General features: G+C 31.7%; 1 protein-coding gene across 1 annotated transcript; it reads right to left on the bottom strand.

Annotated features, from left to right (window-relative positions):
• On the bottom strand, window positions 1-1,555 carry LOC142531156 (uncharacterized). The gene is made up of 2 exons (XM_075637254.1): window positions 1,397-1,555; window positions 1-1,238 (listed from the first exon to the last, which is right to left on the bottom strand). Exon 2 carries the CDS (start codon window positions 1,200-1,202, stop codon window positions 120-122), a length of 1,083 nt encoding a protein of 360 aa, XP_075493369.1. The 5' UTR covers window positions 1,203-1,238; window positions 1,397-1,555; the 3' UTR covers window positions 1-119.
• Between the last annotated feature and the right edge of the window lie 11,691 nt (window positions 1,556-13,246).

The following is a 13,246-nucleotide window of genomic DNA, read 5'->3' as shown; positions in this document are numbered from 1 at the left end:
TAAGACAATATGGTTGAAGATTACATTAATTTAAGCTCTTTTAATTCAATGGTTTAATCATGACACTAATCATGATTACATTATCTTCACCATTCAAACTTTCGACTGTATAATCATTTCTACTCAGATGAACAAATCCATGGTTCCATCATACCTTCGCTTCTCGTTGTAACGTTCTCCGTACCCTTTTCGGGCTGAAGAATCGACGGAGAATCAGAGTAGTTTATGTTCGAATTCCCTGGAAATGATCCGTAGTCTCCATTGACAAGTCCCGTTTGATCTTGATGATCATTACCGTCAGCTGGACTCGATGCTTTGTTCCGATCATTTCTTGGCGCATTTTGATTGGAGGAGATGAGATTTTGGAGGGCGGATACGTGATTTACATGGCCTAAACCTGCACCAAATTCATCCAAGCTTCCCATTTTGATGTTACAGCTATGATCATTTGATGGGAATTCGAGAGGTTTTATGCCATGGAGAAAGGAACCGGAGAAGGGAAATTTGGCGTTGGATTGGAGGAGAGAATTTAGAACGGGGTTCGAAATGTTGTAAAGATTTGAAGTTTGTGGAAATGGTAGTTGAATTGAAGGTGAGGTAATGGTGGATGAAGGTTCAGTCAACAGTGGGGAGGAAGATGGAGCAGAAATAGGGAAGGAAGGCGTTGAGTGGACTTTCTGAGGGAAGGGACGGCGGAGATATGACGGCGGAAGGGCTGAAAAATCGAGTCTGTTTCTTGAAAGTGGACTGCTAAACGGCGGTGCTGGAATCCCGGTGAATTCTTGGACCATGGCTCTGAAATTGGTGGTGTCTGTGGTCAGCACGGTGGTAGGAGCCCGCCTCGAGGCTCTCGATCTCTTCTTTGGATTACGCGCCGCCGCCGGCGGAGGCACATGATGTGCTGCGAAGCCGGAGTTGTCCACCTGGAAAGGAGAGCTCATGAAGGCGGTGGAGTAGGCGGAAATCGGGTCGGATCTTGGCCAGGACATGCTTGGATGTAGAAGAGATGGCGGGGTGGGGTCCGGGTAGCCGGAAATCGGGTCGAACAACGTTGGGCTAGGGAGGAGGCCAGCGTGGGGCACTGTTACTGTAGGATGAATGTTCATGAAGGCGGAGATGGAGTCTTCCGCGGCGGCGCGTGAGTCGTACTCTTCATCTCCACCGCTTGAAGACTGCAGGCTCCCACTGTTGTCCGAATCCATTCTTCTTCTTTTCTCTTCCTTTACCTCCTTTTTTTACTGAGAGAAGATGGGGACAAAAAAAAGCACCATTAATCAAACAAAAAGTTAAAGAATGGGAATAAACAAATAAATTTGCGCTCCATCAAGTAAAGATTTGTGAAGAAAAACATTAGAGGCGAAGCTGCCAAGAAATCAAAAAAGTTTTCAGAAAATACCCATGAATTTAAAGCTATGATCTGCAAACAAAATGAGCTTGGGTGTTTGATCATGAGCTGATATATTCTGAGTTAATAGATCCAAGGTGGAGTCGCCATGAAAGGGGGAACTGTGTTTTGAGAGAGATACAGTGCTTCCAAGTCGAAAGAAAAGAATGGAGGAGCCATCTATTATATACAACAGTTGACCAACTGCATATTTTTTATTTTTATTTTGGCTTAAAATATGGGTATTCAAAATTTCGTATGCATGGTTGATTTCAAGATTTCAAATTTGGATTGTTTTCTTTTCTTTCTTCTTTATAAAAAGTTTTTTTTTTGTATTTATTATGTAAAAAATGATGGGAACAAATGAACTTTAATTTTTTTCATATACTTTATCAAATATCAGTTTTAATTTTAGGCAAAAACTTGTGTGAAACGATCTCACGAGTCGTATTTTGTGAGACGGATCTCTTATTTGGATTATCCATGAAAAAGTATTAATTTTTATGCTAAAAATATTACTTTTTATTGTGAATATCGGTATGGTTGACCCGTCTCACATATAAAGATTCGTGAGACTGTCTCACAAGAGACATACTCTTAGTTTTATATATTTCACTTTTATCGGTATTTTTTGTCGTTTTTCGTCGAAAGTACATGTATTAGATTCATATAATCATCCTATTGATACAAAATCAACGTCACATAAAAAAAATAGTGTATCAAAACTGAAATTTGACAAAATACATTATCAAAATAATAATTTTAAAAAAAAGATCCGAAAAAATAACAAAATATAAATACAATGTATAATCTAAAACTTTAAATTGGATGTCGGGCTGTAACAGATCGAATCAAACTGAATTTCAATAAAATCTTAATGCTAAACTAAGCCTATTCAAACTCGAATACTTATATGGTTTTGGCTAGAACTAAATATTAATATTAGGTTAAACTATGTCGTATTATAAAAAATTTCAGATATGAATTGTTTGAAAAACTTGCGAAACTTTACACCACAAACTGGTTGGAAAGTTCGATTCATTTACACTCCAGATTGATCGGAAGGTTTTCAAGACTTCAAATTTAAGTAGACGAATTTCTAGCAATCATGAACCATGTAAGAATGTTGGAATATCGGTTTTCTCGTATCTAAATTGTAGCGAAAGTTTTAAATTTTATTTTGACAATCAAAATATTTGGACACTCGTATGATTTAAATTGAATAAGCATTCATTAGATGTTTAATAATATACATTTAGTTATATTTGTCACTTGGCACCAACTACACCGGTATTGACAGAATAGCTCTCTTTGTAAATCCGTACGTACGTTCTTCAAGTCTCCTTTCTTCAATCTCCTAATCCGGTCCACGACTGGAAGATTAGTTCCTCTTCAAAATTGCACTAGTAATTTTGAAGAGCTTTTAACGTACGAGAAAAATTCAAAACACAGCCAAAAACTTGATGTCTTTGAGTTGGCCGAATTTTGAGAGAAAATTAGAGAGGATTTTTCGAAAATTTGAGCTTGAATGGAGGTTAGGGTTAATCACCTCCTTTTCTTAATTGTGTATGTTTGACCTAATTTTCATAAAAATAAATTTAGCTTTCATAATTAACATTAGTAGGCTTGATTAATTAATTAGACTAGTCCAACTAGTTTAATTAATTAATCAAACTCCATTAAGACCTTTAATTATTTATTATGCTGTATTTGTACTCCTACAAGCCCATCAAGCATAACTCTCACTGTATATTTAATTTAATATTTAGTAAACTCAACTTTTGAGTTTAATTGAATTTATAAATTCAAATTCTTAAATTTACTGTCTCATAAATTCAACTCATTGAATTTATTATCTCAAAATTTAATTATCATAAATTCAACTCATTAAATTTACTATATCATAATTTTATATAAATTCAATTGAATTTATTCTCTCAACGGGAACAAATGATCCAGTACTTGTGTGACCCTCAATGGTTAAGGGATACGGCTAGCCGTGGGTTCACAATTCTTTGTGATTCGGGACAATTTCCTTTCTTCAGTATTACTCTAATTTGCTCACATTTCATGCACCAACATTTAATCATGAGAATTTCATAAACCATTTTCTGATTAAACTCATCGAATCATGGTAAGAGCGTCTAGTAGCATCACCTCAGGATTCCCTAGGTATCATTGATAGTGCTTGCAAAAACCAATCGATCATGATTAACGTATAGTGTGGTCACTTCATCTCATATATCACGATCGAATTTGCAACCATTGGTTCATCGAGGATTGCATATTAATTCGATAGCTATGCGATACAATCACGAAACATTCATAATGTCGTCGTATGCACAACTAGAGAACTTTTTCCCTAATTTACATCTCACATTCTGGCCAGATATTTCATGTATTATTATTTCGTTAGATTATATAGGATATCCACACCCGTAGGTGAGCGGTGAATTCCCGACTACAATGCACTGGCTCCTACACATTTCGCAATTGCACCCAACCTCGCCACCTTGTGACCCCCGCGGAGTTGATAAATAGTTCAAAACACAATCCTAGTATGTGGAGCCTCGGTGTTGTCTTTGGTCGTAAGGACTAATCATGTACAATCACAACCACAGAATTTTTCCTCTCAATGAATAATAACCACTTATAAAGTCCGAGAGAAGATTTTTCGGTACAATCATCGTTAATTACCCATCTGCACGATCGGACATCTCTATGCCCTTACCATTAAAACACGGTACACAACATCACAAATACTAGTCTCAAGCTCAAGCGGCCTTTATCCTTATTTTAGGTGTCTGAATCATTTAGGTACGGATTTAGAATACACAGTGTTTACAAATGAGTTTCAAGATCGAATTACGATTTATTTGTATTAAAATATAATCAATGACTTGATTTATGCTGATTGCATATGTATACAGATAAAATAAAATGAAACAATATAAAGTAAAATTATATTAAAATAAATATTGTTTATTTCACTTGAGTCAATAAATTCTCCAGCCAAACGTTGACTTGCAAGTCATCTATTCTAACAAAGAACACATTTTGTGCATATCAATTTAAATATTTAATATACAAAATGTTTTTTTTAAATAGAAGACAATAAATTTTCCATATACAATTAAAATTACAAATTCAAGTTTTTTCCTAATGATATTTTATTGTCATATTTTGTCAAAAGGAAGATAATATAAAAGATATAAAAAGAGATTAAAAAAATTAATAATAAATTTACATTTTTTTGTGGGGGTTAGCCTAATTAGAGATATATTGATAGTTGGAAGGTATAAAAGGAAAATAAAGCTAACATCACTTTTCTACGTACAATACCGAAGCTTGCATTTAATTCTCCAAAAAAGTATATAATACAAAAAGTAAATGTCATTTTCACAAGTCAAATATTTAAAGTAATTTATTGATTTATTTATTTCTGTTGAACGTTGAAAATATATATGCTTTGTTTACGTAAAGTTTGTGCTTGCAGCACGCATATAATATATTAATACCATAATATTTTTGAATTTAATACCATATAATATATTAATACATATATATATATATATATATATGTATGTATAAATATACATTACAATGTTAATTTTCTTATTGATAGGGCGAAGGGTTGTTCGTCTCCCGTTTGCCATGTCCATGGTATTCCAGTTCCCATGAGTATGTAGTGTTTTCTCTAAAAAAATTTATAAATTAATAATGTTGGGATCAAGAAATTTTATTAATTAGATAAATATTAATTAATCAAAAAATTAATAATGTATTATTTTAAATAGTTTTTTATTCAATAAACATAAATTGATTGACACAAAAAAGCATTATACTACATCAATGCATGCATCATAATTAATTTAAAATTAATTATCATACATATTTGAAAAAAAATACTAATTGTTTTTATTAATTCAATAATATTCATTATTGATTAATCGGATATAATTTACCGTATAAACAAAAAAATAATATAATTAAATTTCATGAAAACAAATAATATAATTATATTTTATTAAATCTTCTTAGTTATGTTTGTAATTTTAGATAATTATTAATTTATGATATTTAAAGACCATAGTTTTATACGTAGGTCTTTCAAAAAATTATTATTTATTAATTTATCAAAATTATTAATTTAACACACTGACCAAGTCGGGACCAAGAAAAAATTTATTTTAGAAAAATTATTACTTTATAAAAAAATTTAATGCACGTTGTTCTAATGGAAATAAGGGAAGGTCTAAGATATTTGGAATTCGACTTCTCGTCGGCCCACGAAACAAGATATAACTGTCTCTCAACTAAAAAATGTTCGTTCTTAATTTATTGTTTTATCAAAAACTATATAATTATTGATAACATACAACTTTAATCTTTCGTAACACATGAGTCACAACACCATGTATTAATCTCTCAAACAGCGACTTCAATTTTTTTTATCAATAAAAATTTAGATTTATATTTTTCTCTCAGCGTGTTTATCTTTTTAAAAAGAAAAAAAAAATTCAAAAGCCCTCCTCCCTTTTGTTAAAACATGTGATCCGAAGTGTAAGATCATGGGTTTTTTTTTAGTGAAATGAAGATTATTTCTGGAAGGAAAACCTACTCTGGAAAACATGGAGAAGAAACAATGGCTGTTCGTTTCCCTTCAAGCATCCATATAGCAACCGAAACCATTAGCCTAAACTCAAGCAAGCAGCCGAAGAACGAAACAAAGAAGACGAACAACACTCTGGTTCAGCCCGCGAATTGGAATCAATGGATATTCATTCTTTTTTTTATCCTTCCTACTCTAAACATCATTTTGCACCTATGAGGGATCCTATAGCATTGAAACAAACTAGAAACATGGAAAATGCAGCCTTTTATCATGAGTATTTTTTTGGTCCTTCTTCTTCCTAAATTCGACCTAAATGTATTACCTTTAATATTTAAAAAAAAAAAAAAACAATAGAAATTAACATAGTAAAGTCATGCGAGGCAGATCTGCTAGCTGCAGCAAGAACGGCTGAGAATGAATATGACTCTAATATGTCAACTTTATTTTGCTTTGGTTTCAAAACATGGACTCCAATAACTGGATTAAAATACATTAAAATGGTGTCATTGATACATGAAATATGGTCCGAAACAGCTTACGGTTAGGTGTCCAATTTGTGGCCGTAAAAAATCATGCAATCAAATTTGTAAATGTCATTTTGAACCTGTTTGTATGAGATTAATTAAGCCATTTCGAGAATAATTGGATGATTGCGGATTTATGAAAATTCGAGAATGAAAACATCAGGTTGAAAACCATTAGAAATCGCAGAGATTGGAGACATAAAAATTTGGATTTATATCCATCGGATGATATCCTTATTTGACTCAAACTAATTCACCTTGTTAGAATCGGTCCATAAGTTTTAAGTTTTTCAGATCTACTCTGGCAAAAGAGTTTCATCGGTTCTTGTTCAAAAACCAGCTAGGCTTAAGTCTCGAAGAACAGATTCAAACTTATCGAAAGAACCAACGTATCTATTTAGAGAGACGCCAAAGAAGACTCGTTGATCCTGAGAAAGCTGCTTCAATTTATAGAGCATTAAATTTTGATGTGAAGAAAGAAAATGACAGATAAATAAATCTGTCCTGAACACTCATCCGTTCCAAGCTTCAAAGACCAAACTGGTCAGGAAGAACAATAAACACAGAGGTCAAAGCTCGCAAAATTTCTCAGAAAATCTATAAAATGCTCAAATCACCAAATTTTTAAGGTACTTTATGTATTTGCAGCCAAATACTCCTGTTCTTTTCAACTTTTATTGTAAAACTACTGACTTGAACGTTATAGTGTCTTCATACGGCAACCTCGACACCACTCGGGTAATAACCCAAAAAGATCCGTCTTCGGACTTGTTCGAGTATTAGCCGAACATTCGGATCTCCACTTACTATTCAAATTTTCTTTATTCATGGTAATATCATTATTTGACTACATCGGTATTTAAGGTAATCAAAACAACTCTACCATGAATTTGGATTCTAATTTAAATACACTTAAAACACAAATTAGTTTATAAAGCTTGGAACCAAGTAGATTCAATTATTTTTTAGCTTAAAATCTACTATATAATAAAATACCGAAAAGCATCCGGCTTCACTCAATTTTGTACACCTCTAATTGTTGTAATCAAATGCTCTATTCTATACTGAAACATGATGTATTTTTTATTCTACTATACAAATACACGTAGCTATAACAACTTTAATTGTATTTAGGGCTTGCTTATCCCAATTTTTGTGGTTAATATTTACCACTTTAAAAAGGTAATTACTAAACAAATTACACTCTTATTTTTATTTTTCGGTTGTCCCAAATATATAGTTCAGTTTTATATATTTATTAGTTTTTTTTGTGTTTTATATAGAGTAGATATCTTGTGAGACGGTCTCACGAATCTTTATATGTGAGACGGGTCAACCTTACTGATATTCACAATAAAAAGTAATATTCTTAGCACAAAAATGAATAATTTTTCATAGATGACCTAAATAAGATATATGTCTCGCAAAATACGACATGTGAGACCGTCTCACACAAGTTTTTGTCATATATCTATTAACAAAGTTTTAGAAAACGTGATACTATTTTTTGAATAAATTAAATAAAAACAACTTCAGAAATTTATATGTAAATTTTATTTTTTTATGATTTTCTTAATTTATAAATATATATATCAAATCTATCTATTAGAAAGAAATGATTAATTCTTATTCCAAATTTCTACAAAATTAAAAAAAAATAGATTTTTTATGCAGACGATTTTAGGGATTTTTATTCGTGAGATACGTCAAATTTATTTATATTTTTAATAAAAATTATTATTTTTTATATAAAAATTAATATATTTTTCGTTCGTGAACAAACTTCACCGGTAACCGATGCTTCGTATGACAGGTATGGTATAGGCGTGGTTACCAATTGCACATAATTATTTACGCAACTTTGACCAAGTCAAAAGAAAGCACTGGTAAAGCGAATAACTAGCTAGGCTTATAATGAAAGACCTATACAAGAATCTGCTGCCTCTCACTTAATTGTATGAAAAAGAAAAATCATTGCCTTCACCCTCGTACAAATTATCTGACTCTATTTGGCAGCCAAATCATATAATTTTTACACTAAATATAAAATTCATTTAAAAAATTCTATATTTATTTGAAATAATTTATTTTTAAATCAAATATTTACTGATCATTAACATGTTTCCATGTCACTTGTATGTTCCATTAACCTAAAATAATGTAAAATAAAAATAAAAAATGTGCTATTACAATAGCATTTCCATAGTATACAACACTGTTTATGCTATTTTTTACGATCGATTCGGGTAAACACCGATCGTATTTTGGTGGCGTGGCATTTTCTATGTCACACTTTTCTTATTTTAGTATAACAGTTTTCTCGAATCGCTCTAACGAGACTTCTTATAAAGGTGTTTTAATAATTTAATTTGACCCTCCTAAATAACCCTTCTAAAAGCTTTCTTTTTTGTATTGTATGTCATCATTGCCACGTCAGCACCGCATCGGTGTCATATCGTAAAAATGACTAAAATCGTAAAAAGAAAATGAAGATAGAAACTAATTAAGACTGAAATTTGACCAAAACTGTAAAATGGTGAATATACCAGGCTAAATTTCGGGGAACCGATCCATTGTTCCTAACAATTTAGTAGCCGCTGCTTTCTCTAAAGCTGGTTTTACTAGATCTTATAACCTGAAATTTCTACCCAAAGGTTTTCTGGTTATAATTCTCTCATGTGAATCTGACTATGCTCTCCTCTGGTCCAAGAGAATCCAAACCAATCGCAACTTTTTTCCTTCTATTTATATTTTTGCCATGCTTTACAACCTAACTTGTCCAATATATAATGAAAGAAAACGATGCATGCATTGAAGGAAGCTATTTAGAGATTGATGGATCTGTTCAACAACACAACAATGGCGAGAACCAAAAAATTAATGTTTATTAATATCCCATTAATGTATATCAAACTCGCAGAATATTCAACGGGGGAAATTAATTATTATTCCTTTAATATGTATCTCTCTCGCAGAAAATTCAATGGGGTTGATGATATATTTGGATGCTGATGTTACACTGGTTTAAGATTCTTTAATCAGGTACCTTCGCGTACGTCTTGCTTTCTTCGGCGTCACAAGCTGAGATCGGCGAATAAATCGTCGACTTCTGAGAGGAATTTCGAAGGAAGACGCATGTTGTAATTATGGCTAGGGTTGCTGCATTGTTTAATTCGAGGAAAAATAGACTCAAACCGCACACTTTTCATAAGACAAATCCGTCAATTCTTAGAGTAGATCTCTTGTGAGAAGAAGGTCTCACGAATCTTTATCTGTAAGACGGGTCAATCCTACCATTATTCACAATAAAAAGTAATATTTTTTCATGGATGACCCAAATAAGATATTCGTTTGATAAAATACGATCCGTGACACCGTCTCACACAAGTTTTTGCCCGTTTCTTATCGTCACAGATAACATGGACCTTTATTAGACCAAATTGAAAACCCGGATACCTGGGATGTCGAAGACTCATTTCTAGATATATTGTTTACATGTAAACATGCGGATACAAAAACTAACATAGATTAAAAAAATTATATATGTTACAATGTAATAATTCTCATGTTATGAGATCGATTGATATATGACGTCTAGGTTGTTTTACGGTTGAAAAAATCGAATTTGCATTGTTATCATTAGTTATAATTATTGATAAAACGGTTCGCGTACTAGTTTACTTTTAACTAATTAAGCTTAAATCAATTTATGGAAATCTAACTATTGACTTTCAATAATATTTTTTCTATCAAGTACTCTTCACCCTTTTAGAATAAAAAATATTGATATGAGGAATATAAATGAAATTTTTAAACTTACGTTTGTATTATTTTAAAATTGATATTGAGATTAATTTTAGTAGAATATAAATAAAATTATTAAATAAAAGATTCAAAAGGATAAACTACTGGCCATCTTTAGTCACAAGTGTTGAAGAAAATTTTGGGGTAGTCATTATTATTCTTAATTCATTCTTACCAAATCCACAAGCAATGCAATAAAAGCGGGATTTTTTTTATTAATTTAAAAACAATAATAAATTTCAAAATCATGTTAGGTGGTGGAGTTCTGTAAAACTATCTCAAAACTGCGTCCTCCATCAATGGCAGCGGATGTCGCAGAATTTCCAGCGTCTATTTTCATCGTTATCGGATGCTGGAAAATTTTTTTTTTTTTGGCAATTTTAATTTTTCTACTAGGACTTGAGAGTTATCCCTTATTTAATTTAATGGGACTTGATGTCACATAAAGATCACTAATTTGAAAGATAAATAGTATTAAATATTAAACCGATCAACTATATATATATATATATATATTTAAAATATTAGTTAAATTAACTTTCTAAAAAATTCTTGAATTTATTTAAATATGTGTCGGTGTAGTTTTCGAAAAAACAAAGAAAAATATATTGTGTCGCCAATGTCGGTCCATTTATTTTATTTTTACTATTAATATGATTAATAAAAAAAATACTATTATTACTAGTGAAAAAATATTCCAAGTTTTTTAAATAGAAATAATAAAGTGACAGATTATTATTATTATTCCAAATATTATTATTGTTTTTCACAAAAAATTCAAGAATTTTGCATATAGAAAATTAAGATATTTGAAAACTTTCTCATGCATAATTTTAAAATTATTCAATGTTGGGTGCAATAATCGTTCATACTGAGTAGATCAATCGAAATGTGATGTTTGTGATATGTTCGGTTTAAAAGATTTAAGTTGCGTCTTTTGGAAAAACGGCAAGCGCTCGGTCCTATAGTTAATATCAGAGTCAAAGTTACGAGTTCGATTATCATTGATTGGAAGAAGTGCAATTATTGGAAGGAGGATTTTTGGGTACAATAATTGTCCCTACTGAGTAGAGCAATCAAAACTTGACGTTTGTACTGCTGTGCGATTTAAAATATCTGAATTGCACCGTTACCACTAGGTTATAACTTTTGGCAAAGTGTCACGGTGCTACATTCAATATCTATCCATTTATTGTTATTATTATCATTATAAATATTATTATCTTTTTATTTTTTCTAAAACTAAACAAATGCATAAAATGTAGTAATATTTTTAATGAATGACCCAAATAAAATATTTATCTCATAAAATTGATCATTGGGACAATATTATATAAATTTTTATGCTTTTGATATGTGATCTCAAATTTCATTTTATTAAATAATTGGTGTGGCCTCAAAATCTTCAGCATCCACTTCTACCAACAGAGAACGCTTGGTGGCCGCCTAAGGTGGTGGACATTCAATATCTACCGTTATCTAGTTGTTTCATAATTTTTATGTTGCGAGGAAGTCTCTTGTGAGACGATCTCACAAATCTTTATCTGTGAGACGGGTCAACTCTACTGATATTCACCATAAAAAGTAATATTTTTTCATGGATAACTCAAATAAGATATTTCTCTCACAAAATACGACACGTGAGACCGTCTCATACAAGTTTTTGCCCCCTTTCTAATTATATGTAATATGAAAATTTATTCTTATCATAAGAAATGATGTTACGAAGATAGTGCTGGTTTTATTAAATAGGAAATTTTTTTCATTAAATTTTCCTATTTTTGGTTTTGGTCTACTAAGTTTTAAAAGTTTGATTTTGATATACAAGTTTTTAAATTCAATTATTTTTGTCCAATTGACAACATTGGTAGTTCTGGATGGCACATACAAATTTTTCGGTTTCAAATCGACACTCCGATAATAAAATATGACTGAAGGCAAAAAAAATACCAAAGTTATCAAAGACTGGATTGGAACATGTGAGTGTACTCAAATATGAAATGAAGAAGACACTAGGAAAACATAAACAATGAGTTTGGCATTCCTAGCGATCAACCACAGTCAAAATTCAGGGAGCCTCCGGCACTATAGAAACATGCATGTGATCTTAGCTCTTGCATAAACTTTAAAGATTTGTTCCTAAATGGCAGATGCTAAGATATTCTTGAATTTTTTGCCTTAAATACCGCACATTACTCTGCTTTTTACTCATTTACTTTTTCCTGTGAATGGAAAGCAATTTGAAAATGTTCAGAAAATCATCCATCTTGTTATCGGTTGTCTTTTCTTCAACAAAATCAGACCCAAGTGTTGCAACTTGATAGAGATGGCAAGAGAAGCCAAATTTATAGGGTTAACACTAGAAGGCCGAAGACCCAATTCGGGGTTAGAGAAGTCATTAATATTCAAATTCACTAGGTTGGGGGAAAAGGAAGAGAAAAGATGAGATTTTCTGTAATTTTCCTGGTTAATTTAGTTTTAAAATTATCGTATTCCGTAGAATCTATTTTATAAGTTGAACATAATTCATCTTTGTTCGCTACTAAACCAAGAAAATTATTTTGTTCGTAAGCTTGAGAAGAGAACAACCGACAACTAGCATATCCATGGTTCTGGTCCCTTTTGGAAATAATTGATCGTATTTATAGCCACCGTCGTTCCTTTACTTGGAACTCTGGGCACTCTCCGATCTCTCGGACTCCAATATGTTATGATGATGAAGAAGAAGATGTTGGGATTCATGATCATAGAAGTTGGAACAAATCTTTACTTTTGGAACATTCATTGTGATAGAAAATCTCTTTGGATCAAGTGGATTCACCATGTCCACTTATCGAGATGCAACGTTTGGACTTGGACCGTGAAACATTCTGACTCTCCTCTGATTAAGAGAATACTTTTGATTAGAGATGAAATTTT

Source organism: Primulina tabacum, chromosome 1 (assembly GCF_025594145.1).
Source record: "Primulina tabacum isolate GXHZ01 chromosome 1, ASM2559414v2, whole genome shotgun sequence".
Lineage (NCBI taxonomy): Eukaryota > Viridiplantae > Streptophyta > Magnoliopsida > Lamiales > Gesneriaceae > Primulina > Primulina tabacum.
This window is presented reverse-complemented; position numbering and strand designations above follow the sequence as displayed.